Here is a 24,544-nt window from a genome sequence, read left to right as displayed (position 1 = left end):
CGTGAGGTGAATACTGAGCTGACAGTGATGGTCGATGGAGGAATGATTCCGACCATCAAGTGTCCCAAAATACTTGACGTCACATTTGACAGCTCTTACACATTCTCCCCACATGCCACAGCAATCTGCGATAAAGTCAAAAGTAAAAACAAGGTCCTCAAGTCACTTGAGGTGCAGACAAAGAAACCTTGTTGACCACGTACAAAGCAATTGGCCGGTCTGTGGTAAGTTATGCAGCGTCAGTGTGGTCTCGTCAACTTTGTGACACGCAGTGGAATAATATTCAGATCTGTCAGAATGCCGCCCTCCGAACTGTGACGGGCTGTCTCCTCAGTTCTCATGTTGACCACCTCCAAAAGGAGACAAAGATTCTACCAGTGCGAAGACATAACTACATGATGTCTAAGCAATACCTTTTGGGCTGTTATCGCAGAAACCATCCAAATCATCATCTTGTGGATAGATATCCACCGCCCAGAAGCCTTAAGGTAGATCCACATGATCTAGAGCGTGAGGTTCAGCTCTACAAGAGAGAACCTCTAAATCAAGCGGCATATCAAGCAGGTCTAAACAACATTCGTGCAGACACGGTAGCAGATGCGGTAATTGGCTACCGGATGAATGTAGTCCTTGGAGAACGACCGCCACCCATTGCACCTGAAGAAATCGACCTCCCCCGGCAAACCAGAGTAGTTCTGGCTCAATTACGTTCCGGCAGATGCAGCCGTGCAAGATGTATGTCCCAATTGTAACCAGGGACCGCACGATACACGTCACCTGTTTAACTGCCCGGCCAGACCCACTCGACTCAGACCCAGATCCCTGTGGATGCATCCCATCTTAGTCGCAGATTTCCTGGGTTCTTGACACTCAACAGAACCAAGCAGACGAAAGATAGAACACAATTAACTGCTGCAACAACAACAACAGACATTCGGACTTATCGAAAAGTTTACCAGAAAGCAAAGAATATTTGAAGCAAAAAACAAAAACATGGCAGTGGAAGTATTTTTGAATTTTCGCTTGGAGAAGTACTTACGTCCACGAAAATAATTTTGAAAAGACTTATGTAAAATAGATATAAGACACAAACATTTGGTGAAATCAAAAGAGCTCCTTTAAAATTTTTCAAAAATTATTGCCATCCAATTGCTGGAAATAAAATTTAAATATAATTTCATAATAATACCAATTTGAAAATGAAGAAAAACGATTTAATTTGGATAATAAATATATAAGAAATGAAATGTCAATTTGGAGTTACAAGAAACAAATGAAGTGAGTTGTAGATTCATACATATACATTACAAGGACTTTGATGTTGATGTCTTTTTAAATCCTTACACCGGTATTCACAAAAGTTGATGTAGCTTTCAAATAGGTTTATTTGTCAGTTTCGCTTTATAGAACTGTCAAATAAACCTAGTTTAAGGCTTCACAAAGTTTTGTGAATATGGCCGTATGTCAATAATAAGTTTGGTAATGGCATTTTAATAACTTTTTCTATATTTATAATATTTTCTGTATAATTTTATTAATGTTTGTGTTGTTTTTTTTTTTTACTAGTAATTATTAGAAATAACAACACACAATTCGATGATCTTAACGCTGTTAATTAAGTTAAGTTATTTCTTTTGTCCTTTATCTACTCGTAGGCTAATTAAGATGAAGGCAAAACATTTCAATTTCAAAAATAATCATGAAGGTTGTTGGGTAGTACGGTGAATAGATAGATAATTTTTGAAAATAATTTTTGTAATGTAAGAATTCAACTTGATTAAAACTGGAACCTTTGTTATTGTACAATACTTAGTATAGGGATTTTCTTTAACCAACTGTTTAAAGGGGGAACATTTTCTTTGCTTGTTTTGGGGGGGGGGGAAGGAAAAACCTTTTTTTTTGTTTTTCAAAATTAAAGTTATTGGTTTTTCATTTTCTTCTTTTGGTTTTTGGTTTGCCTTATTTGTTAGTAAATATTTTTTAGACTTTTTTGCAGTTTTTGTTTTGTTTTCTAACTTTGCTCCCATTTATTTAAACCATCTTTAGTTAGTTGTAGATGATGTAGCATACAATGGGGCAGAGGTCATGGTTGTTTCTTTTTATATACCTGGTGTATATGTTGTCTGTTCTGTGGTATTCAAAGACGTTTGCTCGTTGGCTGCCACAGGGGCACCGGTGAAGGGATTCACACCGGTTGCTGGTGGTGGGGGCATGGCAAATACGGGCTGTTGGCCTCCTGCACCTCCCATTGCAGAGGTGTTTGGTGCCCCCGATGGATCATCCAAATCAACTTCCTCCTAGAATAGGAAAAGAGTAAAAAAAACAAAAAAAAAATGTTTTAGTTGTATTCCATTTTATAAACAAAAAAAAAAAATATAATACTTATAGATAAAATCAACTTAGAAAAGGCAAAAAAACCATTCTGTATACATTCCAAACTACAAGTCTAAACATTAAGAACATTCTTTAGTACTTATTTATAGATTTTTTTTTCGTTCGATTTAATATACCTTCATTGGCTCATTCCTTGGGGTTAGTATAGATTGTGTATATAAACTTTTAATAACACATAGAACCATCTTACCGAATACATACGTGTTTTTTTCTATATTTGTATATATGTTCCCCCAAAAATTGCAGTAGATCATTTTATGTGGAATTTACAAACAACTTTATGATATATATTTGGGAGCTTTTATAGGTGGGTGGTTATAGTTTTTCTTTTATAACAGATTCCAAGTGTAGATAAATTCGTATAAATATCACCAAACCAACCCTTAAATCTAGAAAAAGTTAAAATATTTTAAATAAGATATTATGGGAGAACAATATCGTTTAAGAAGAAGCTGCTAATGATTTTGTAATGACTGTTTTTGTTTAACGTGGATGCCTATAGCGAAGTTAGCTCGAATTTCGAAAAGATGTTACGATGCAAGGGCTCTTTTCCAAACTCTTTAATTATTTAGCACAATAAGGCTTTCTGTTCTACACACGTTTATGCATGCAAAAAAGTACATGGAAGTTTTCAATAATTTTATTAAATTACATTAGTATGCATAGCATATACAAGCTTTGGACTCGTAGAGAATTCAGAAGCACTGCAAGAGTTTACGGCATGAACAAGAGATTCAGAGACTGAATGAGTGACGGGAGCAGACGACGTATTTAGGAAGTTTCATCTTCGTGAAATTGCAAACAACCATAGGTTTGCAACTATGCTAATAAAGTTGAAAGAGCTCGGTATTCTTTAGGAAGAAATGAACTGAAGCATTTTTCTACATGCAAAAAAATAATATGTTTGGGAAATTTTTACGACAAACAAAATACTTTTATCAGGAAGTTTTGCTTTAATTGTAACCGTGTAACGTTTTGCTTCAACATATCAAACGTTAGCCATAAACGTGGTTTAATTGAACGTAAAAAACTTTGTTTATTGTAAACTCTTTAGTAACTTCGTCTACGATTAAAGGACCTTTCTTTTATTGTTAAACCAAAAAATATTTAATTGCGAAAGTGCTACTCGTCACTGGTATAGACACATTCTTACACACAATAATGTTATTTTATACCCACCATCGAAGGATGGGGGTATATTCATTTTGTCATTCCGTTAGCAACATCGAAATATCCACTTCCAACCCTATAAAGTATATATATTCTTGATCAGCGTAAAAATCTAAGACGATCTAGCCATGTCCGTCCGTCTGTCTGTTGAAATCACGCTACAGTCTTAAAAAATAGATATATTAACCATAAGCAGGTTAAGTTCGAAGATGGGTTATATCGGACTATATCTTGATATAGCCCCCATATAGACCGATCCGCCAATTTAGGGTCTTTGGCCCGTAAAAGCCACATTTATTATCCGATTTTGCTGAATTTGGGACAGTGAGTTGTATTAGGCCCTTCGACACCCTTCTTCAATTCGGCCCAGATCGGTTCAGATTTTGATATAGCTGCCATACAGACCGATCTCTCGATTTAAGGTCTTGCGCCCATAAAAGGCGCATTTATTGTCCGATGTCGCCGAAGTTTGGGACAGTGAGTTAAGTTAAGTCCCTTGATATACTTCTGCCATATGGCGCATTAATTGTCGGATGTCGTCGAAATTTGGGACAGTGAGTTAAGTTAAGCTCTTCGACATCCTTCTTCAATTTGGCTCAGATCGGTTCAGATTTGGATATAGCTGTCATATAGATCGATCTCTCGATTTAGGGTCTTAGGCCGCCACATTTATTATCCGATTTTGCTGAATTTGGGACAGTAAGTAGTGTTAGGCCCTTCGACACACTTCTTCAACTTGGCCCAAATCGGTTCAGATTTGGATATAGCTGCCATATAGACCGATCTCTCGATTTAAGGTCTTGCGCCCATAAAAGGCGCATTTATTGTCCGATGTCGCCGAAGTTTGGGACAGTGAGTTAAGTTAAGCCCCTCGATATACTTCTGCCATATGGTACAGATTGGTCCAGATTTGGATATAGCGACCATATAGACCGATCTCTCGATTAAAGGTTCTGGGCCGTGAGTTCTGGGATAGTGAGTTGTGTTATGGCCTTCGATATCCGTTTTCAATTTGGTCCAGATTGGTCCAGATTTGAATATAGCTGCCATATAGACCGATCTCTCGATTTAAGGTTTTGGGCCCATAAAAGGCGCATTTACTATCCGATGTCGCCGAAATTTGAGACGGTGAGTTGTGTTAAGCTCTTCGACATTTTTATTTTTAGATATAGCTACTAAAAGGACCAATATTTTGTTATACACAATTGGACAATGACTTGTACCTTTTAGTGTTTGGTCCAAATCGGACATATTTCGATATAGCTGCTATGGGGCATGAAGTATGAATTTTTCACCGGATTTTGACGAAAGGTGGTTTACATATATACCCGAGTTGGCGAGTATCTAAAGTTCGGCCCGGCTGAACTTAACGCCTTTTTACTTGTTTTTTTTTACTGAGCATTACCAGTATATTGGATGGTAAACTTGGAAAGTGTCAATTTTTAAAGTTGCGATACAAAAATGCTGATCTGTCCAATGACAAAATACATTAGAGCAATACACAAATGGCTGCCAGTTACAAGAGTTTCTAAGGTACACACATTGTTTGGTAACATTTACGCGATAAAGAAATATCCATCACAAAGAAGGTATTTCAATGTGCAAAAAAAAACAATTTTTGTTTTATTTATGGCATAACAAATGCAGAAGATGGGTTGTGTGAAAATGGAAGGCTTTTAATAAGATTGTGTATCATAACAAATCCAAATATACTCTGAAGTAGTTTGAATTACCAACTGAGATCTGCTTATAATTTGTAAATTGGGTGTGTGTTTGTGTTTGAATTATTTTACAACATTGAAGTGATCTTGGCTTAATTTTTAAATGCACAATCCATTTAAAATGTTTACAGTCAAATTAATTTAAGAATAAAGAAAAAATCAGGTTGCGCCTTTTTCTTTGGTCTTAAAATCTTAAGGATATTCCATTGCAGGATATTGTCCGTCTTTAGACCACTGTTTAATGCTTTCAATTCAAAGAATATTATAGCAAAAAACATTTAAAAGTCAGCAAAGAGTGTGTTGTTGCTAGAAGCATTTGACTGGTATCCTGTATCGCGATTTAATTTTCGACCAAACAAAATCATCAGCAGGAGATGTGATGCGCTTTACAACCATTCCAACTAGAGTAAGTTGTAAAGCACACATCTGAATTTGAACAGGGATCTTGGGGGGAAGACAACTTGATTCATAAGCGCAATTGAAAACAAATCAAATCTTACTTCCCTTATTCAAATCCAACTTATCGAACGATGCTTATAGTTTTAGTAATATTTAGTTAAATCCTTTATATCAAGAATGAAAGGTATTGTCAGGGTAAAAAACTTTATTTGCCACAAATTCTTCCAGAATTTATCGCAAAAACATGTAATTTTATCGTAAACAAAGTCCAACGTTTTTCAGAAAAGAAGTTTACTTGGCGAAAATTTCCTCTATGTCAAACGAATTATTTTTTGTGTGCCATTGATAAAGAGGCTTTCAGGGAAAACACAAAAAAGAATAAAGATATTTAAAGATTTTTTCCTTAATGGAATTTCGATAATTATTGTGAAGCCAAAGAAACTATTCTACGAAAAAAACGATGCTATCTTTAAATTTAAATCGGTATATGACTAACAAACACAAGCAATCGCTGACTGATTTTTATGAGTCGATTATGGGTTGTAACCCAACTTCAGTTGAGAAATTTCCATTTCTATGTTAAATGTTTTTACAATGTACTTAGTAGCTGAGAAAATGTTCCGATTTGGGTATATCTCTTGGCAATACGACTCTAGTTGCCCTTATTTGACTTCGAAGATGTCTCTGAATTTCTAATTTTTAAAAAATCCAATTTGTATACTCTCCTCCATAGGATGGGGGTATACTAGTTTCACCATTCCATTTGTAATTCATCGAAATATTGATGTTAGACCAAACAAAGTAAATATATTCTTGCTCCTCTTAACATTCCAAATCGATTATGCCATGTCCATCCATTTGTCTGTCTGTATGTCAAAAACACGCTAACTTTCGAAGGAGTAAAGCTAGGCGCATGAAACGCAAATACTTGCACAAATACTTCCTATTAGTGTAGGTAGTTTGGGATTGTGAATGGGCCATATCGGTCCATGTTTTGATATATCTGCCAAATAAAGCGATATCGGAACATGACTTCTTAAGCCTCTAGAGGGAACAAATCTTATCCGATTTGGCTGATATTTTGCATGACTTGTTTTGTTTTGATTTGACTTCCAATTACTTTGCCAAGAATGGTAATGAACCAATATAAAGGTTCATAACCTGTTTTAACTGCCATATAAAACGTTCTCGGACCTTGACTTCTTCAGCCTCTATAGGGCGCAATTTTTATCCGATTTTGCTGAAATGTCACGCAAGGCGTTTTGACTTGATTCCCAACAACTGAGCCAAGCATGGTCCAAATCGGTTCATAACCTGATACAGCTCTCATATAAACCGACTTGACTTCCTGGTCCTCTTGAGGGCACAAATCTTTTCCGATTTGGCTGATATTATGCATGAGGTGTTTTGCTTCGACTTCCAATGACTGCTCCAAGAATGGTCTAAGATTGTTTCATAACCTTATATAGCTGCCATTACGGTGTTCGTCATCGCAACTCGTACAGCCAATATAAAAAAATTTTGGGTTAGGAGCAGTTCGTCAACAAAACAAAAAAAAAGCAAGCAAAAAATATACCCTCCACCATGGATCGCATTGGTTGAGTCCTTTGCGCGGTATCTCTTTTTAGGCAAACAAAGAATATTGAATAAGAACTGTTATTTGGACCATAAATGAATTGAATGCTAAACATTGTAGAAGTTATTGTGTAATATTTCAGTTCATTCGGATAAGAATTGCGCCTTCTAGGGGCTCAAGAAGCAGAATCGGGAGATCGGTTTATATAGGAGCTGTATCAAGCTATTGATCGATTCAAACCATATTAGACACGTATGTTTAAGGGCATGAGAGAAGCCGTTGTACAAAATTTCTGCCAAATAAGATGAGAATCTAGAAGCTCAAGAAGTCAAGATCTCAGATCGGTTTATATGGCAGCTATATCAGGTTATGTACCGATTTGCGCCACACTTAGCACAGTTATTGGAAAACACCTCATGCAAAATTTTATCCAAATCGGATGAGAATTGCGCCCTCTATTGGCTCAAGAAGTTAACATCCAAGATCGGTTTATATGACAGCTATACCAGATTATGAACCGATTTGAACCATACTTAGCACAGTTATTGGAAGTGTCACCAAAACAGAATTGCGCCCTCTAGAGGTTCAAGAAGTCAAAACCCAAGATCGGTTTATATGGCAGCTATATCAAAACATGGACCGATTTGGCCCATTTACAATCCCAACCGACCTACACTAATAAGAAGTATTCGTGCAAAATGTCAAGCGGCTAGCTTTACTCCTTCGAAAGCTAGGGTGCTTTCGACATACAGACGGACGGACGGACAGTCGGATGGACATGGCTAGATCGACATAAAATGAAATGACGATCGAGAATATATATATACTTTATGGGGTCTCAGATGCATATTTCGAGGTGTTACAAACAGAATGACAAAATTAGTATACCCCCATCCTATAGCGGAGAGAAAAAAAACCCGAGCACACTATCTGTCAAAATTAGTGTTTTGTGAAACTCTAATTTTGGGTATGTTACTAGTTCGTGACATTTCTCGTTTTTTTTTCGTGTGTTAGAGCTCTTGACTATAATGCACACACACAACCGAACATTGTGAATAAGAGATGTGTGTGAGGTATTTTTCACTCAGAGTCGGGAGAAAAATAAAGTTACTCACGCAAGTTCACGAACAACTTTTTTATGTCGCTCACGAACGACTCACAAGACAATCACGACTCACGACAAAATCACGAGAAAATTACAACTCACGAGAAAATCACGGCTCACGGGACAATCACAACGCACGAGACACTCACTTGTCATGGTTAAACAAATATTTTCCATGAAGCGAATAATTTTTTTCCATGTGTCGCAAATCATACAGCATTTGTACGTGCGAATATAAATGTATAAAATTTATCTGTAGACAGATTCATACATTTAAGTACCAAATGATTTGAGAGCATGAGAAAAATTTAGTTTTTCGTTACTTTTTTTACACTTTAGTCGTAATTTTCTTGTGAGTCGTGAGTGTCTCGTGTTTTCTCGTGAGTCGTGATTAGTGTCGTGAGCATGATTTCACTCACTCACGCTCACGCACGAACAATTTTAATTCAATCACGGTCACGTACAATCACTTGATTGGATTTGGATCTCACTCACGACTAACGTGCACATCTCTATTGTGACAGATAGTGTACTCCGCGAGAAAAAATTATACACAGCTGTTTGCGGTGCTTGCGTACGTCTCCCTTTTAACTCAGCCACCTAATATTTTATGTTTGTAAATTAAGACGATATTTAAAAATACACTGAGATTTGAGTGCTGCAATAAAAAATCAAAGACCATAGCGGCTTGAAACATAGAACATATGTTATAAGGTTGCCACTTTTTACGAAAATATTTATTTGTTTTTTCCTACAATAGAAGGTAGTATACTACCGCCAACTATATGTCAGGTCGGCTACTTTGGGAACGTGCTTTTTAGGACACCAACAACCTGAAAAAGTACCACCTAGTTCCAAACGATCAGCGAGTACTTTCTGCCGATTCTGAACGGAGCTCTACGACCCTTTTCGTAGAAAAGTTTAAGATTTTCGGCTTATTCCAGAACAATAACTATGCTAAGTTTCGATTGCAAATATTTTTCTTAACGAATTATACGCCTATTTCAAAAATCTAAGTTAGTGCATGAAATGGGCACCAATCAACTGTTTCAATGATGTCTTTGTTGTGTGTTGTTGGTTGTCTTTTGATGTTTTTCTGGCGAAGAAGAGAGTTCGTCGGATTTCGCAATTATTTAATAGGCATTTTCGCTGCAAATGAAGTCAGTATTAGGCTTTAGGCAGTAAATGGAGATAAGACAAATCGGATGGTATAAACTCCGAAAACGCCTTGTACACATCACAGAGTGGAGAAAAAGATTCTTCGTAAAATGGACCAGTTTACGGCGTCGTATGAACCACGAGCTGTAGACGACGTAAGCATAGTTAAAAGTTTCAAAATACAACAGTTGCGTTAGCTAGGTCATGTTGTCAAAATTAATGAAGAAGCTCTTGTTTCTATAGGCAAACAAAGAATAATGGAAAAGAATTGCTATCGGAGCTGTATCATATCCCATTTCGACGTTCTTCAGGGATTTTATGGAGGTCTAACTGTTTGAGAAGCGATTTATTGGTTAATCTCGTCGATATAGCCAGTTTCTGATCATAACGGTACATATACCTCAAAAACCACATGGTCCTCTAGTCTAGAATTACACAAGTGTACAAGTATACATTACAGAAGACCAAGAATATTGTAGTTCCAATCGGCTGTAATATCTATTAACTATATAGCAGCTCAGACAATTTGCCATTCGCAAAGCGTGATTATCTAGCATTGTATCAAGAATAACACAGTGTCCTTAGTAAAACTCCCAATTATGGTATGATATAGTATTTCAAACGGGCTATATCATATCAAAACCCGGCACGAGATAACTATAAGCGCCACAAAGGCTGGAAGTTTGAGCTCCGATCAATGTGTGTTCATAGTTATCACAAGCTAGCGGGCGCGTCAACAGGTTGCGTATAGCAGTATCGAGTGTAGGGTCTCAGTGAAAGGCCGGACGGGACGGGACTCGGTATAACAAGACGAGTTATTGGCGCCTTAAAATAACCAATGGCCATAACGTTCCCGCGGCGATCGGTCCTACAGACCGGAATGAGCTTGCTCCCCTATGGTTTTAATGAGGATAGTTACCTCCATACACAAATGTGACTCCAACAACATTGTATCACAACTCTTAACCTCACGGCAGTCGTGGTCATTATGTCTAGATTAGGTTAGGTTGAAAAGAGGTTGCGGATATTAGTACGCGATTCACCTAAGACAGTAATCGCGCTCTAATTACTAAAACTAACCTCGAAAAAAACAAAACCTTAGTCAGGAACTTTGTGCTATTTACAAAATCCTTAGTGTTTACTATACCACGCCACTAAGTAGGTATTGTGTTCCCACCGATATTATGCTGATGCAATGACAGGAAATGATCCAACGTCTCATCACCTTCCCCACATGCCCTACACATGCTATCATTTGCCGCACCAATTTTGCAAAATTGAGCTCGTAGTGAAATAAGTCCCGTTATGATACCGAAAACTATACTGACCTCCTTTTTACTTGCTTTCAATAATAGCCTCGTTTTCCCACGATCCGGATATCCCCATAGGATTTCCATCGTCCTACCGGGCGTTCGACGCCCTCGCCCTTAACTTGGACTGCGACGACCCATAAAGCTTCGGGTCCCTTACTTAGCTAGGACCCGGCACTCAAACGATGCCATCTTGCCATCTTCAGAGAAGGCGTTAATCCCTTTCATACACTCCACCCAAAACTTGCCGACTGCGAGGGTAATAAGAGTCGGAGAGTGAAATGATTCGAACATTAAAAAGGAAGACAAAATGATAATCCTTCAAATTGCGTACACCATAGATAGGACCACGTTATAAATGCACACCTTATTTTTATTTAATGAAAACAGTTTACAAAAATAAATGGTTAATTTTATTTTTATTGATTTTTTTATAATTACAGTCGGACCTAGATTATACGGAATGCTCGGGACCGGATGCATTACGGATAATCGATTTTCCCGGATAATGGAGTCAAATTTTGTTTGCGATTTTTAAACATTTTTTTAGTAAAAATTTTAGAATTTTATGGAAAAATAGTAAAGTATGATGCTTTTTTAACACTTATTGTAATTTTTAATAGAAAATAATAAAATAAAATTAAAACAAGTAAAGTTCGACCAGGCCGAATATTGGGAAGCCACCACATTGATTCTGCTAAAAATGTATACAAAATAAATTAAGTTGTAGGGCATAATTTTATTCTACATACCAAACTTCTGTCAAACCTGCAAAATTAACGCTTCTAGTAACCGAAAATTGCGGTTGTAAGTACTCAAGAATTCAAATCGGGGAATCGGTTTATATGGGACCTATAGTCCCATATATGGAAGTTATAACCAAACAACTACATGCACAATTTCAGGCAATCCGGATAAAAATTGTGGTTTCCAGGGGCTCAAGAAGTCAAATCGGGCGATCGGTTTACATGGGAGCAATATCAGGTTATAGACCGACGTGCAAAATTTCAGCCAAATCGGACAAAAATATCGATTTCCACATTTAACTCAAGAAGTTAAATGTGTAAATCGATTTATATGGTCAGGTTCTTGACCGATTTGGACAGTACTTGGGGCAGTTGTTGGAAGTCAAAACAGAACACCACATGGAAAATTTCAGCCAAATCGGACAAAAAATTGCGGCTTCCAGGGGCTCAAGAATCTAAATCGGAAGACCTGCTTATATGGGAGCTATATCTAAATCTGAACCGATATGGCCCATTTGCAATCCCCAACGACCTACATCGATATTAGGTATCTGTGCAAAATTTCAAGCGGCTAGATTTACGCGTACGACCTCTATCGTGATTTCGACAGACGGACGGACAAGGCTAGATCGATTCAGAACGTCGAGACAATTAAGAATATATATACTTTATGGGATCTAGACGAATATTTCGAGATGTTACAAACGGAATGACTAGATTAGAATACCCCCATCCTATGGTGGTGGGTATAAAAAAGCATGCATAGTACCCTCCTTTAAAAATATTTTCGACGAAATATCATCATCAGATTCATGTGAAATATCATCAGATTTAACTTATCTGTGAAATTTGTCAAATCTATTGTATAATTCCATAATGAAACAAAACAGCGAATTGGGAAGCATTTTTATCACACCTGCACCATGCTTTTATTTCCTCAGTGTTAAAATCGTTCATTACATTTAACATATGTCATATCGAAGCATTAAACCCACTTTTTAATTCCGATTATATTTATTTTATGGACAGGGCAATTTACCCAAGACATTTTTTAAAACTGCAGAACTAACAAATTTCCAGCCATTATCAATTGACCAAATGTTTTTATTTTATGTGACATGACTAGTCTGCTCAATATTTTAACGAAATGCAATTTAAAGCTCCATATTATACCATGGCCTATCGGATGATTTAAAGACGCGCAAATCGCTGGAAAAATTTTTCCAATAACATTTTCAAAATTTAAATTATTTACGTTTGGTTGTGCAAGTTAGTTGTCTATTGACAGAAGTATTTTGCTATCATCTTTACGACCAATTGTCATCCAATGATCTCTTGTTTCGGGAATAAAATGATTGTTAAACCATTCTTAAGATATTTGTTTAGTTAAAAAACTTTTATATTGACTTTATAAATAACTCAAATTTCGACAACATTCTTTAAAACTCTAGGGCGAGCTCATTTTCCAATAACTAACGTCTTGCACTTGTACACATAATAAAGTAGTTGGTTTCTCTGTGGCACCTTATCCTCATCTACGAGTGCTTTATCATGGCATACCAAACTGCTTTCCGTAAAACTTCCAGTTTCGTTCTGTTTTAATTTTTCAAATGTCATCGATAATCTGGACCCACGGTAGCCCTTGTTCGAATCCTGGCGAGAACATCGGCAAAATTTCGGCAGTGATTATCCTCTCCTAATGCAGGCGATATTTGTGAGATAACAACCATGTAAAAACTTCTACCCAAAGAGTTTTCGACTAGGGCACCCAGTTCGAACTCGGCTTTAAAAAGGCGGTCCCTTATGGTTGCGATTAAACTTGAATCGGACATCACACATTGAAACGTTAGAAGTTTGCCCCCAGTTCCTTAATGTAATGTGCGCGGGAAAATTTGCATTCGACGAAATGGCTAGATCGTCATAGATGTTTACGCTGATCAAGAATATATATATCATTATAGGGTCGGAAACGGATATATCGATGTGTTGCAAAGGGAATGACAAAATTAATACACCTCCATCCTTCGGTGGTAGGTATAAAAAGACAAAAAATTCTTTTCTATCCTGTACAATGGAGCTTCCCTAATAATCGATTCCCGGATAATCGAGGTCCGACTGTAATTCAATATAGATATTTTTATAATTTATTTGTAGATTTTTCACGCTCTTTATTTATTTTTTGTTGTTCGTTTTACAGTTGAACCTCGATTATCCGGCCTCTGTTAACCGGTTACCCCTGCTAACCGACATGATGTGCTTTTGATTTTGGGCCTCTATTAACCGTGATTTACCTCCATTATCCGTGCTTCAATAATGCTCCCTCCATTAACCGTGCTTATCTCTATTATCCGTGCAACACACACATGATTGATGTAAAGTTCTAAAGATCACAGCAAATACACATCTCGGTTGGTTTTTAATCAGAAAAATATGATGTAGGCAAACAAACTTTACGCGATTTAATAAAAAAAGAAAACAATTTTAAAATATGCCTCAGAAGTTAATCTATGGATGGTTTGAAAAAAGCCAGAAGTAAGACAAATCCTACAAAACATTGCCTTCGATAAGAAACGCAATATGCTTTTGCTTCTAGATGAGAGCATGATTTGATATCTGAAAAAGTTACAGTAACATTTCTTCCACCGAATTCCATATGCTTAATTCAGCCTATGGACCAAGGAGCAATCCGCCAAAAACTTTTGGCTTCAGAAAGCAGACATAATTTCATCAGATCTCTGAATATCAAGACAGCTTTGTGGATAGCTGGTATATATTACGACAATCTAACACAACAAGTTAAATGTAATATTTGAAACAACCTGTTGCCCCAAGATAAAGAAAAGGCGAATTATGCTGCTGAAACATTGTAATAACGCGGATGTTCAATTAATGACCTCTCAAATTAGAGGAAGTGCGATGGTGATGTCACACCCTGTGGTATAGAATCTGATGCCATAATACATACAGCTAACAAAAGCGAAGAATAAGAGCAATTGGGAATTTCGAAGGACCCAGAAACTCCGCATTAGCTTAAGCAAGTGAGGCATACAGCTTTCTATTGGAATTTTAAAAAACAATAGTAGTCCAGAAAATTTAGAGCCATATGAAGGTACTCACATAAAAATAAATAAATAATGTAATTTGAAAAAACCTCTATTAACCGTGTTTTCGATTTTCCGTGATAACCGAATAATCGAGGTTCAACTGTATTTATATTTATTATTTAGGTTATAAAGAAATAAAATTAAATAGTGTCCCAACACTAGCAATATTGTTAAAATGTAATATGAACCATTTTTCAAGCTTTGTAGATAAATGATTGTATACAAAATGGTTTATATATGTTTTGAATTTTGTTCCAATCGAATATTTGCAGTCACCATGTGAGATAACTTTCAACCAATTTATAAGCATTTAAAAACAAACAAAAAAAAAAACGATATATGTTTTCGAAATACAATAATTATTTATTAAAACACAAAGTGTGGTTTTTTGTGGGGATTCCTTTCTTTTTTTTTTGCATATATAATATGTGCTTAGATTCTATTGAATTTAATAACAAATAAAACAAGTGCAGATAGAAAAATGTAGGGTAAATTAAAACAATAACTTAAAAAAAACTATAGATATAATTGCAAAATTTTTATAACATTTACACATACAAATGGGTATAATTTTTTTAATATATATTTTTTTGTAATATATTTGAAAATCTGTCATAACAAAATACCACCAACAACAATACAATTAAACCGTTACAACATCATGCTAAAAACAAAATTAAATGTTATTAATTATATGCGATTATTGAAAGGATAATTATGCGCAGATAAATGAGTGAATGACCAAATATGCTGGGTGGCTGAATGATACAATCGAATGGCATGTGCTTTTCTTTATTTGAATGAATGTCCTTAGAAAGCAGGACCTAGAGATAAGAGTTAGATGAATGTGTGTTGGGTACTTACCAGTCTTTCGGGATTGCCCATATTTGGTTGACGTTCACTAGCGTCTCTAACCTCACCGTCACGCTGAATTTCAAAAAAAGGGTTTAACAAAAAAAATTATAAGGCAATAATGGATAATTTGTTTAATTAATAAACTCAAAATTTTGTATAAAAAAACAACTAATACAACAAAAAAAAAAGTCTTGAAGTTCGTTGTGGAATTTCTTTTTCAGTCATCAAAAGATTGTACAAATAAAGTTGAAATTACTAAAAAAAAATAAGAAACTAAAAAAAAAACAAGAAAAACAAAATCATGTTTCATCATTGTTTTTGACTCAGAATAGACACATTAGGACAAAAATTCAGTTTCACAGGACTGTCATTAATCGAAATTCACTTTATGGACTTTTAGTCGATTTTATGCACTAACTAACGCTTTATTAGCAATACAAAGTCTTTAAAAAATATTTAAAAAAACGGTAAAAGCATGCTAAGTCGGCCGGCCCGAATCTTATATACTCTCCACCATGGATCGCATTTGTTAAGTTCTTTTCCCGGTATCCCTTTTTAGGCCAACAAAGAATAAAAGAAAATAATTGCTATGATATTGGAGCTATATCAAGTTATGGTGCAATTCGGACCTGAATCGAATTGAATGTTGGAGACCATAGTAGAATGAGAATTGCGTCCTTTGGGGTCTCAAGAAGTAAAATAGCGAGATCGGTTTATATGGGAGCTGTATCAGCCAATAGGCCGATTCAGACCATATTTGACACGTATATTGAATGCCTTGAGAGAAGTCTTTGGACAACATTTCGGCCAAATCGGATAATAATTGCACCATCTAGAGGATCAAAAAGACAAGATCCCAGATCAGGTTATAAACCGATTTTTGGCACAGTTGTTGGAAGTCATAGCAAAACACCTCATGTATAATTTCAGCCAAATCGGATAGGAATTGCGCCCTCTAGTGGCTCAAGAAGTCACGATTCAAGATAGGTTAATATGGCAGCTATATCTATATATGAACCGATATGGCCCATTTACAATCCCAACCCATTTACAATTCAAGCGGCTAGCTTTACTTCTTCGAAAGTTAGCGTGCTTTCGACAGACAGACGGACGGACGGATCGACTTAAAATGTCATGACGATCAAGAATATATTGTATATACTTTATGGGTACGTAGACAAATCTTTCGAGGAGTTACAAACAGAATGACGAAATAAGTATACCCCCATCCTATGGTGGAGGGTAGAAAAATGTATCAAAATATGATGTGATCATAGTAGGAGTCTAATTCTGTGTATTGTTCTAACGGTTCTACGGTTAAGGGTTTAACTCTTTGGTTTCGCATTAGGAAATAAGTCTTTCGATTTAACATTCATTGAAATAAAATGTTAACCGAACTCTCAATAAGTCCATTGTTACAGCCTTTCCACGAACTTTTTATCACTAAAAATGAACGATTTACGTTCGCTTGTATGTCAAAATCAGCTGATTTCATTGGAAAAATAGATGAAATTTTGCACAGACTCGTATTTCTTCTATACGCAGGTTAAATTCTTGAATGGGCCACATCGGATTATATTTGGATATAGCTGCCATATAGACCGATCTGGTGATTTAGGGTCTTTAGCCTATAACTATGCCGATTTCGCTGAAATTTTGCATAGCCAGTTTTATTAGGCCCGCCAATATCAGCAGCAAAAATGGTCCAGATCGGAGCATATTTGGATATAGCTGCCATATAGATCGATATGCCGATTTAAGGTCTTAGACTTATAACAAGCTCATTTATCACCCGATTTCGCTGAAATTTGGAACAGTGAGTTGCATTAAGACTTATCTTTTCCGAATATGCTCCTGATGAGACTATAGTTAGATATAGCTACCATAGACACCGATCTTCAGCTTTAGGGTCCAAAGACCATAAAAGGCGTGTTTATTCTCCGATTTTGGTGAAATGTGATACAGTGATTTGCACAAGGGACCTAGACTCCCAACCCGAATATGGTGTATATCGGACAATATTTACATATAGCCTCCATATATACCGCCTGGGCAGTTAAACAGGAGACGTGTATCATGTGGTCCCTGATCACAATCGGGACATACATCTTGCACGTCCTTGCTCTGTAGGAGTTGAGGCGGCTGCATCTGGCGGAACGTAGAGCCAGAAGTGCTACTACTGCGCTACGGTGGCCTTCATAGGTGGATACGTACTTGCTCAATATTCCATTCCTATATTTCATGTATTTTTTATTTCTCATCATCTTCCTGTCTGCCCTTCGTGACGGAACGGGGGCCAGCGTATTTCATACTCATAACATTTTACGAGGATGTCACAATGAGCCGGACTGGCCTCCGAGTGAACTCACCTTTCAGGTTCACAACCTAAACTTAAGTCTTTGGTGTGGAAACTTCTTCACGTCTCGTCGTCTTCCGACATGCGCTTCACTTGCTGCCACTTAATTGTGTGTACTTGCCACCGTATGAGTTCTGTAACGGTCAGCTCGGGTAGAAGATTCAACTTCGATGAAAACTAAAAGTGCAGAAATTACTCCACAAAGAGAAAGCTCCCTTAACCTGACAGCAGTGGTCACAGCAATTTGTCTAGCGACTTTGTCCAAAGGCACGGAGTGTAGCATTTAATTCAGTGCATTTGATGTTGTCGTCTTCAGTGCGGCTGTGATACAAAGGCAAGCCATACATTGGATCCAGATGATTATTGGACGGACAGTAAATCCCAGAAGAGTCCATGTGATCCCAGAATAATAAATGTTAGCAGAAGTCACATGAATATAAATTCATATACGACAATGTGGTCTACTTCATTGTCTCTACTAAAATTTAAGCAATAAAATCGGAAGATCGGTTTCTACTGTAGCTACAAATAATACGCCTTATTTCGGTTGGCGATAGCTTAGTCGAATGTCGAAGACGAAAATTCGTTTATATTTTTCATATCACATTAGTCGAAATCGACTGTCAAATTTGATGAAAACTGTATTTAGAAATTAGTTGAATTCCTAGTATATTATTCCTATATTAATTATTGTATTTACCACAATATTTTTCTATTATCAAACTGTCGAAGCCGAATAAGTTACAGAATACCATGAAATGTGAAATTCGTCTTCGACTACGATTGCTGTTGATTTCGGTAAAGTCCCCAGGTTTGTTTCTCTCTCCAGTCAGTTGTCATCATGCTCTGGTCTAGGGAGTAGAGGGCCTTCGCCATCGAGAGCTTCTTTTTTAACGGGTGCTCATTTGTTGCCACGCAACGTGCCTTCCGCGCTCGTTTTGAAATTTCTCCTCACAGACTCTTTCCTAGCCTGTAATTCGATTCTGTCATTTCGGGAGTGGGGGAGTGTCGCTTAACCCAGAAATGGACTTCAACGGACCATCAGCACTCCGGAAAATATCGAAAGAGTGAGACAGTCAGTTGTGAGTTCTCCCCGGCGTTCGACTCGCAAGCACGCAGCTGCGAGTCGAACGCCGACAAGACCTTAAATGTCATCACTATAAATAGGCTGCTGTGCATGAATTAACTGAACGCAATTTTGTTGCCCGTCAAAATGTATGTGAAACAGGGATGGGAAAAGTCAGTCGAGAAGTACCGTAGCCCGATTAGTACCTTTTCAAGCACTACGAATTTTACGAACAAATTGGATTTTTTCGAGCCTTGTTTATCCCAAAAGACGAGAATTTCTCACTTTTTGAAACAAGCCCCTAGGTTCTTGGATCGAAATTTGTATTTTTGGGTTACTATCAATATAATGCAAATTTGCCCATGAACATTCCATTTAGAAACAGGGGGAAAACTTCTCACATATAAATGAGTGCTGTCCGATTCAAGTTTAAGCTCAATGATAAGGGATCCCTTTTTTATAGTCGAGTCCGTGTGGAGTACCACAGTGCGACACCTCTTTAGGGTGTTGTGCATTTCACTATCAATGTACAATCAAAAATTTTATCACGGATGTAATCTCAGATATATTGCAAAAAAAAGGGCATGATTTGTCTTCAGTTAGGGTTATATATAAAGGGCCCAAAATGTTTGCCCTGAGTTTTTGTTTTTTTGGCTATGGTTCCCCATTACCATCACCATAACATGGAATATCCCATGATAAATTTATCAAGTAGGAGCGCAGCAACAAAAAAAATTGAGTGCACCTTTTGTCAAAATCAGTATTAAGTGCAACTCTGATTTCGAGTTTGTTGCCAGTTCGCGCCATTTTTCCTTGTTTTTGTGTGTTATGGTTCTTAACTATAGTGCACACACAAAACCAAAACTCATTGACAGATAGTGCACTTCGCAAGAAAAAAATGTACTCAGCTATTTGCTGTACACTACCTGGGTTAATATCTCTTGGAATTTCCCACACCTCTGATTGGCTCTTGTACTGTGTAATGTGCAAAGCAGAAGTTTTCCAGAGAAATATGATTGATTTCTGTAATGGCTTTCATTTTCTATTCCACAGAAATTGTCGATCATCAAGCTTGTCTCGAAAGAGAAATGAACACATTATGAAAAAATTACCCTCGTGCAAAACAAAAAGTACTCATTCGGTCCAAAAAGTAACTTCTTAGTAAAATTTCAAAATTAATATTTTCCATCACTGTTGTGAAATGCTGATTGCCGACCTGCCTGAAGACGCGATAGTTTTTTCCAGTGACGAGGCTCACTTTCACGTCAACAAGCTAAAGAAAAACGTGCGTTATCAGAGCGGTGTAAGTCCAACCACGGACCATAGCACTCCTCAATGACAATCACTACGTGCGCAATTGCCGTCTCAATTGAACTGAATGACAAGCACAAGTTAACTGAATGGCAAGTCAGTAGTACTGGTCAAAATCAATAGTAAGTCGGTATAGATTTATTATTGACATTTTCAACAGGGTATGTATTTATATTTATATATTTTGTTAAGGAATGAGGGTATACGTATTTGCTTTAATAGATTTATTTCGAATGCAAATGCTCACTGTGAAATCGAATCGAAGGTTCCCCAAGTCAGTAGTATTGATGACAATGCCAGTAGTTAGTCAGTATAGATTTATTATTGACATTTTCTAGTGTATATATTAATCTTTATATATTTTGTTAAGGAATAAGGGTATACGTATTTGCTTTTATACATTTATTTGAATCACTGTGAATTTGAATCGAATGTTCCCCAAGTCAGTAGTACTGTTGACAATGTCAGTAGTAAGTCAGTATAGATTTACTATTGATTTACTATTTCCTACAGGGTATGTATTTGTATATATATATATATATATATATATATATATATATATATATATATATATATATATATATATATATATATATATATATATTAGGAATTAAGATAAGCATATTTATTTTTATAAATTTATTTCGAATGCAAATGATCACTGTGAAATCGAATGTTCCCCAAGTCCAATTATTTGGATGACATATATATTTTATATGTGTTTAGTAAGCATTTTTGATGATTTTCGTGAAGATTACTTATCTTTTGTTTTTTTTTTTTCAAAATGTGATACAAATGTCATGAGAGAAAATAAAGAAAGTGGCATTTAATAACTATATAAAAATGATGGTATAGCGTGCATTTGAAAGTTTTTTCTTTGTCAAGAAGAAGAAAAAAATAATATTTTTAAAGAAGGAAAGAAAAACTTCAGAAAAGTATAAGGAAAACTCATAACAAAAAAATAGTTTAACAAAATTAAAACAAAAAAAAAACATGGATATATGGTATCTTAAGTAAAACTTGTTTCGTTACCTTATTCGTTAAAGGATGGGCAACATATAAGCACTGGGCTTTATTTCCTTTTTTGACTTTTACTTCTTAAGTTTATATACTCTACTACATACTAACAAACGGGGATAAGGGTTCAATTGCTGTTTTATTATTTTATTTTTTTTTATGTTATTGAAACACTTACCTGATAAAGCAAAAACAAAACACGAGCAAAATAAAAATGATTGAAGTTAAAGAAAATCATTTCCCAAATATCATGCAACTTATTTTACATACTCATAAATACATACTCATATATATATGTAAATGTTGTATAGATAATTATCAAAAGGGGGATTGGGGGCCATTCGCAGAGGGGGGCAAAATTCTACCATATAAACTCCACAAAAATCATCAACAATATAAGCTTCTCTTTTCTCTTTCTTATAGATTATTAGTACACAACATAACCAACACCCCACAAAAGGCTGGATATTGGATAAAAAACAGGAAGGGAGTGTTCCAAACAAAGCATAACCATATTATAAAAAAAAAATATATTTTAAAAAAGCCAATGAAGTTGTTTTAATGATATCAAAAAAAAAAAAATACCATTTGAATTTGAGTTTTAAGGTTTAAATTCTCCGTCTGCCCACTACGTCATTTATATTTGTCGTTTTCTGTTTTAGGTGTATGATCAAAGTACCATGTTTTGTTAAAAGTCCGCACCTCCTTGTCAACCTAACCTAAAATCCGCATAAAAAGCCTATTACTGGTTTAGGTCTATGCACAAATTGATATGGGTCAATTGAAATCTGCACACCTTTGCCAACCTTACCAAACCTATGGTCGAAACTGGTCCAAAATATAAAGTAGATCCTATATAAGTCGACCTTCCAATGAAACTTCTTCAACATACAAGCCAAGCATTGTACGATTTGTTCCAAAACTTACATCTACCCAGAACCTCTGATAGGCATCCCTATGCTCCTCCTTACCCTTTGAAATGTTTTTTTCAATAAAGAAGCTTTTTACTAAGAGCCCACCATCAAAATGAGTTCACTTGAAAACCATTTGTGACCCATTGCGAAAGAAAACAAGTAAAATCGAGTTAAATTCGGCCGGGTCGAATCATATATACCCTCCACCATGGATTAAATGGTACAAGTTCTTTACACGATATTGAACTTGTCATGGCGGATAGAAGTCTTAAAAAAACACGGTAAGCCAATTCAGGCACTCGTTCTATATGGGAGATACATCAATTTATGAACCGATTTCGATCACATTTAATGTGGATCTTAAAGGACAAACAAAACTACACTCAAAATCTAAGCCAAATCGGATCGAGCGATGGAGTTATATGGAAGCAATATCCAGTTATGAATATTGAACCATACTACCTATGTACAAAATTTTAGTCATATCGGGTGGTAATTTCGCCTTCTAGGCAAATTCAAGGAGTCAAATATGAAGATCGATTTATATGGCAGTTATATCAGGTAATAGACCGATTTAGACCGTACTTGGCACAGTTGACCGTTTTGGTCTTGGCAGGTTATAGACCGTTTTCGAAGTCATAAAAAAAACACCCAAATTGGGTAAGATTTGCGCCCTATAGAGGATCAAGGCATCAAATCGGAAGATCGGTTTATATGGCAGACATAAACAAACATTTACAATCCCAACCGACCTACACAAATAAGAAGTATTTGTGCAAAATTTCAAGCGCCCCGCTTTACTCCTTAGAAGGTTAGTGTGTTTTCGACAGACAGATAGACGGAATGACAGACATGGCTAAATCGACTTCAAATGTCAAGGCGATCAAGAATATAAATACTTTGTTGGGTCACAGTTCAATATTTCTATGGGTTATAAACGGAATGACAAAATTTGTATAACCCCATCCGTGACGACAAGCTTACATAAGCCGATCTCTTAACCGTCGTTGGAAGCATCCAGTCGACGAAGAACAACAGCCATTCGGAGTTGAAGATCATACGGGGATAAATGCTCTGTTTTAGCGAAGGGAAAGACAAGGCCAAGTTCTTCAAAGTACACCCCAAATCCGACCTGGTCGTCTAGTTTAGAACCATCCGTATAGAAGTCTATGTAACTTCTATTACCAGGGATATTGTAGTTCCAATAAGTTCTATCAGAAGTAGTGGTACAGTACTTTTTTTTTGAAAAAGCGGCTCAGGCAGTGTTTAATCCACACTTTGCATCCGGCTGAGTATTGAACAGTAGGTGGACTTTTTGAAGCGCCGTCCACCAGACCACAACACCATATGGCACTATAGGTCTGACAACTGGAGAATATACCCAGACTCACCGTTTAAGCCCCCAACTTTTATCAATAGCTCTCTTGTAGGTGTAAAGAGCAAGAGTTGCCTTTCTTACCCTCTCCAAAATATTGAATTTGAAGTTCAATTTGCCGCCTAGCAAAACAACCAGGTATTTTGCGCTTTCATTAAATGGAACATTTTCTCTTCCCATGAAGAAAGGTGCCATTGTAGGTAACTTGTATCTACTGCTGAAAAGAACCACTTCGCTCTCTTAGCAGTATATCTCTTAGAGAGCTGGGAAACTTTTCCCTAACCACAATTGCCACGTCACACAGTGGGCCAAATGGCAAAAAAATTGGAAATAAGTCTACAACTTTTTATCTGTTGATTTTAGCCATACAAAATGTTCTAGACATTTGTAGAGGAGGACATAGGCTTTCAGAAAAGTGCTGTTGTTGGTCCATATCTTTAATACAGGGTGAGCTACAGGGTGTGAAAGTTGACCACTTTTGACTTCTCCAAGCTTCTGGGGGCCATAACTTTTGATCTACTCAACCGATTTACATGATTTAGGACTCTAGAGAAAGAGCTTGACAAGATCTAAAAAACTTATGCATAAAGTACCATGCCATCGTGTACTGTTAAGGAGTTATGAATTGTTTAATTTTAAAATATGAAAATTTGGCCTTGGTTTTTTTCAGTGTTTTTTAAATAACTCCGTCAATTTTAAAGCTATAAACTTCATACTTCACACAAATTATGCCAGCATATGTGTGCATAAAATACAAAAGGAATCACGTGAATATCTTTGGCGGTTTAAAAATGGCATCGTTTTCAATATGAAAAATATTTTTTTTGTCAAAAAATTGCAAAATTTTTCAAAAAAGATACTCCCATTTCCTTTAAGTTTTCGCAAACTTTGGCCATCAAAGCATTATCATTTCTTTCCATTTTCACAAAGTCGAGGTATTAAGAAAAGTTTTAAGTGCTAATTTGGC

General features: G+C 36.3%; 1 protein-coding gene across 5 annotated transcripts in view; it reads right to left on the bottom strand.

Moving 5' to 3' along the window:
• LOC106091567 (dnaJ homolog subfamily C member 5 homolog) overlaps positions 1–24,544 on the bottom strand; it is a 97,817-nt gene that overhangs the window by 16,938 nt on the left and 56,335 nt on the right. The window contains exons 5-7 of one of the 5 annotated variants that reach the window (XM_059360735.1): positions 15,548–15,610; positions 2,108–2,297; positions 1,066–1,152 (exon numbers count right to left, since the gene is read on the bottom strand). In XM_059360735.1, the coding sequence (XP_059216718.1) occupies positions 1,136–1,152; positions 2,108–2,297; positions 15,548–15,610 (270 nt within the window). In that variant the 3' untranslated portion in view covers positions 1,066–1,135. Of the gene's footprint in view, positions 1–1,065; positions 1,153–2,099; positions 2,298–15,220; positions 15,348–15,547; positions 15,611–24,544 lie in introns of those variants that run through there. The other 4 variants (XM_059360734.1, XM_059360736.1, XM_059360738.1 and 1 more) reach the window with 4 other exon arrangements.

This window comes from Stomoxys calcitrans, chromosome 1, assembly GCF_963082655.1.
Source record: "Stomoxys calcitrans chromosome 1, idStoCalc2.1, whole genome shotgun sequence".
Taxonomy (NCBI): domain Eukaryota; kingdom Metazoa; phylum Arthropoda; class Insecta; order Diptera; family Muscidae; genus Stomoxys; species Stomoxys calcitrans.
Note: the sequence above shows the minus strand (reverse complement) of the source record. Positions and strands in the feature narration are given on the sequence as shown.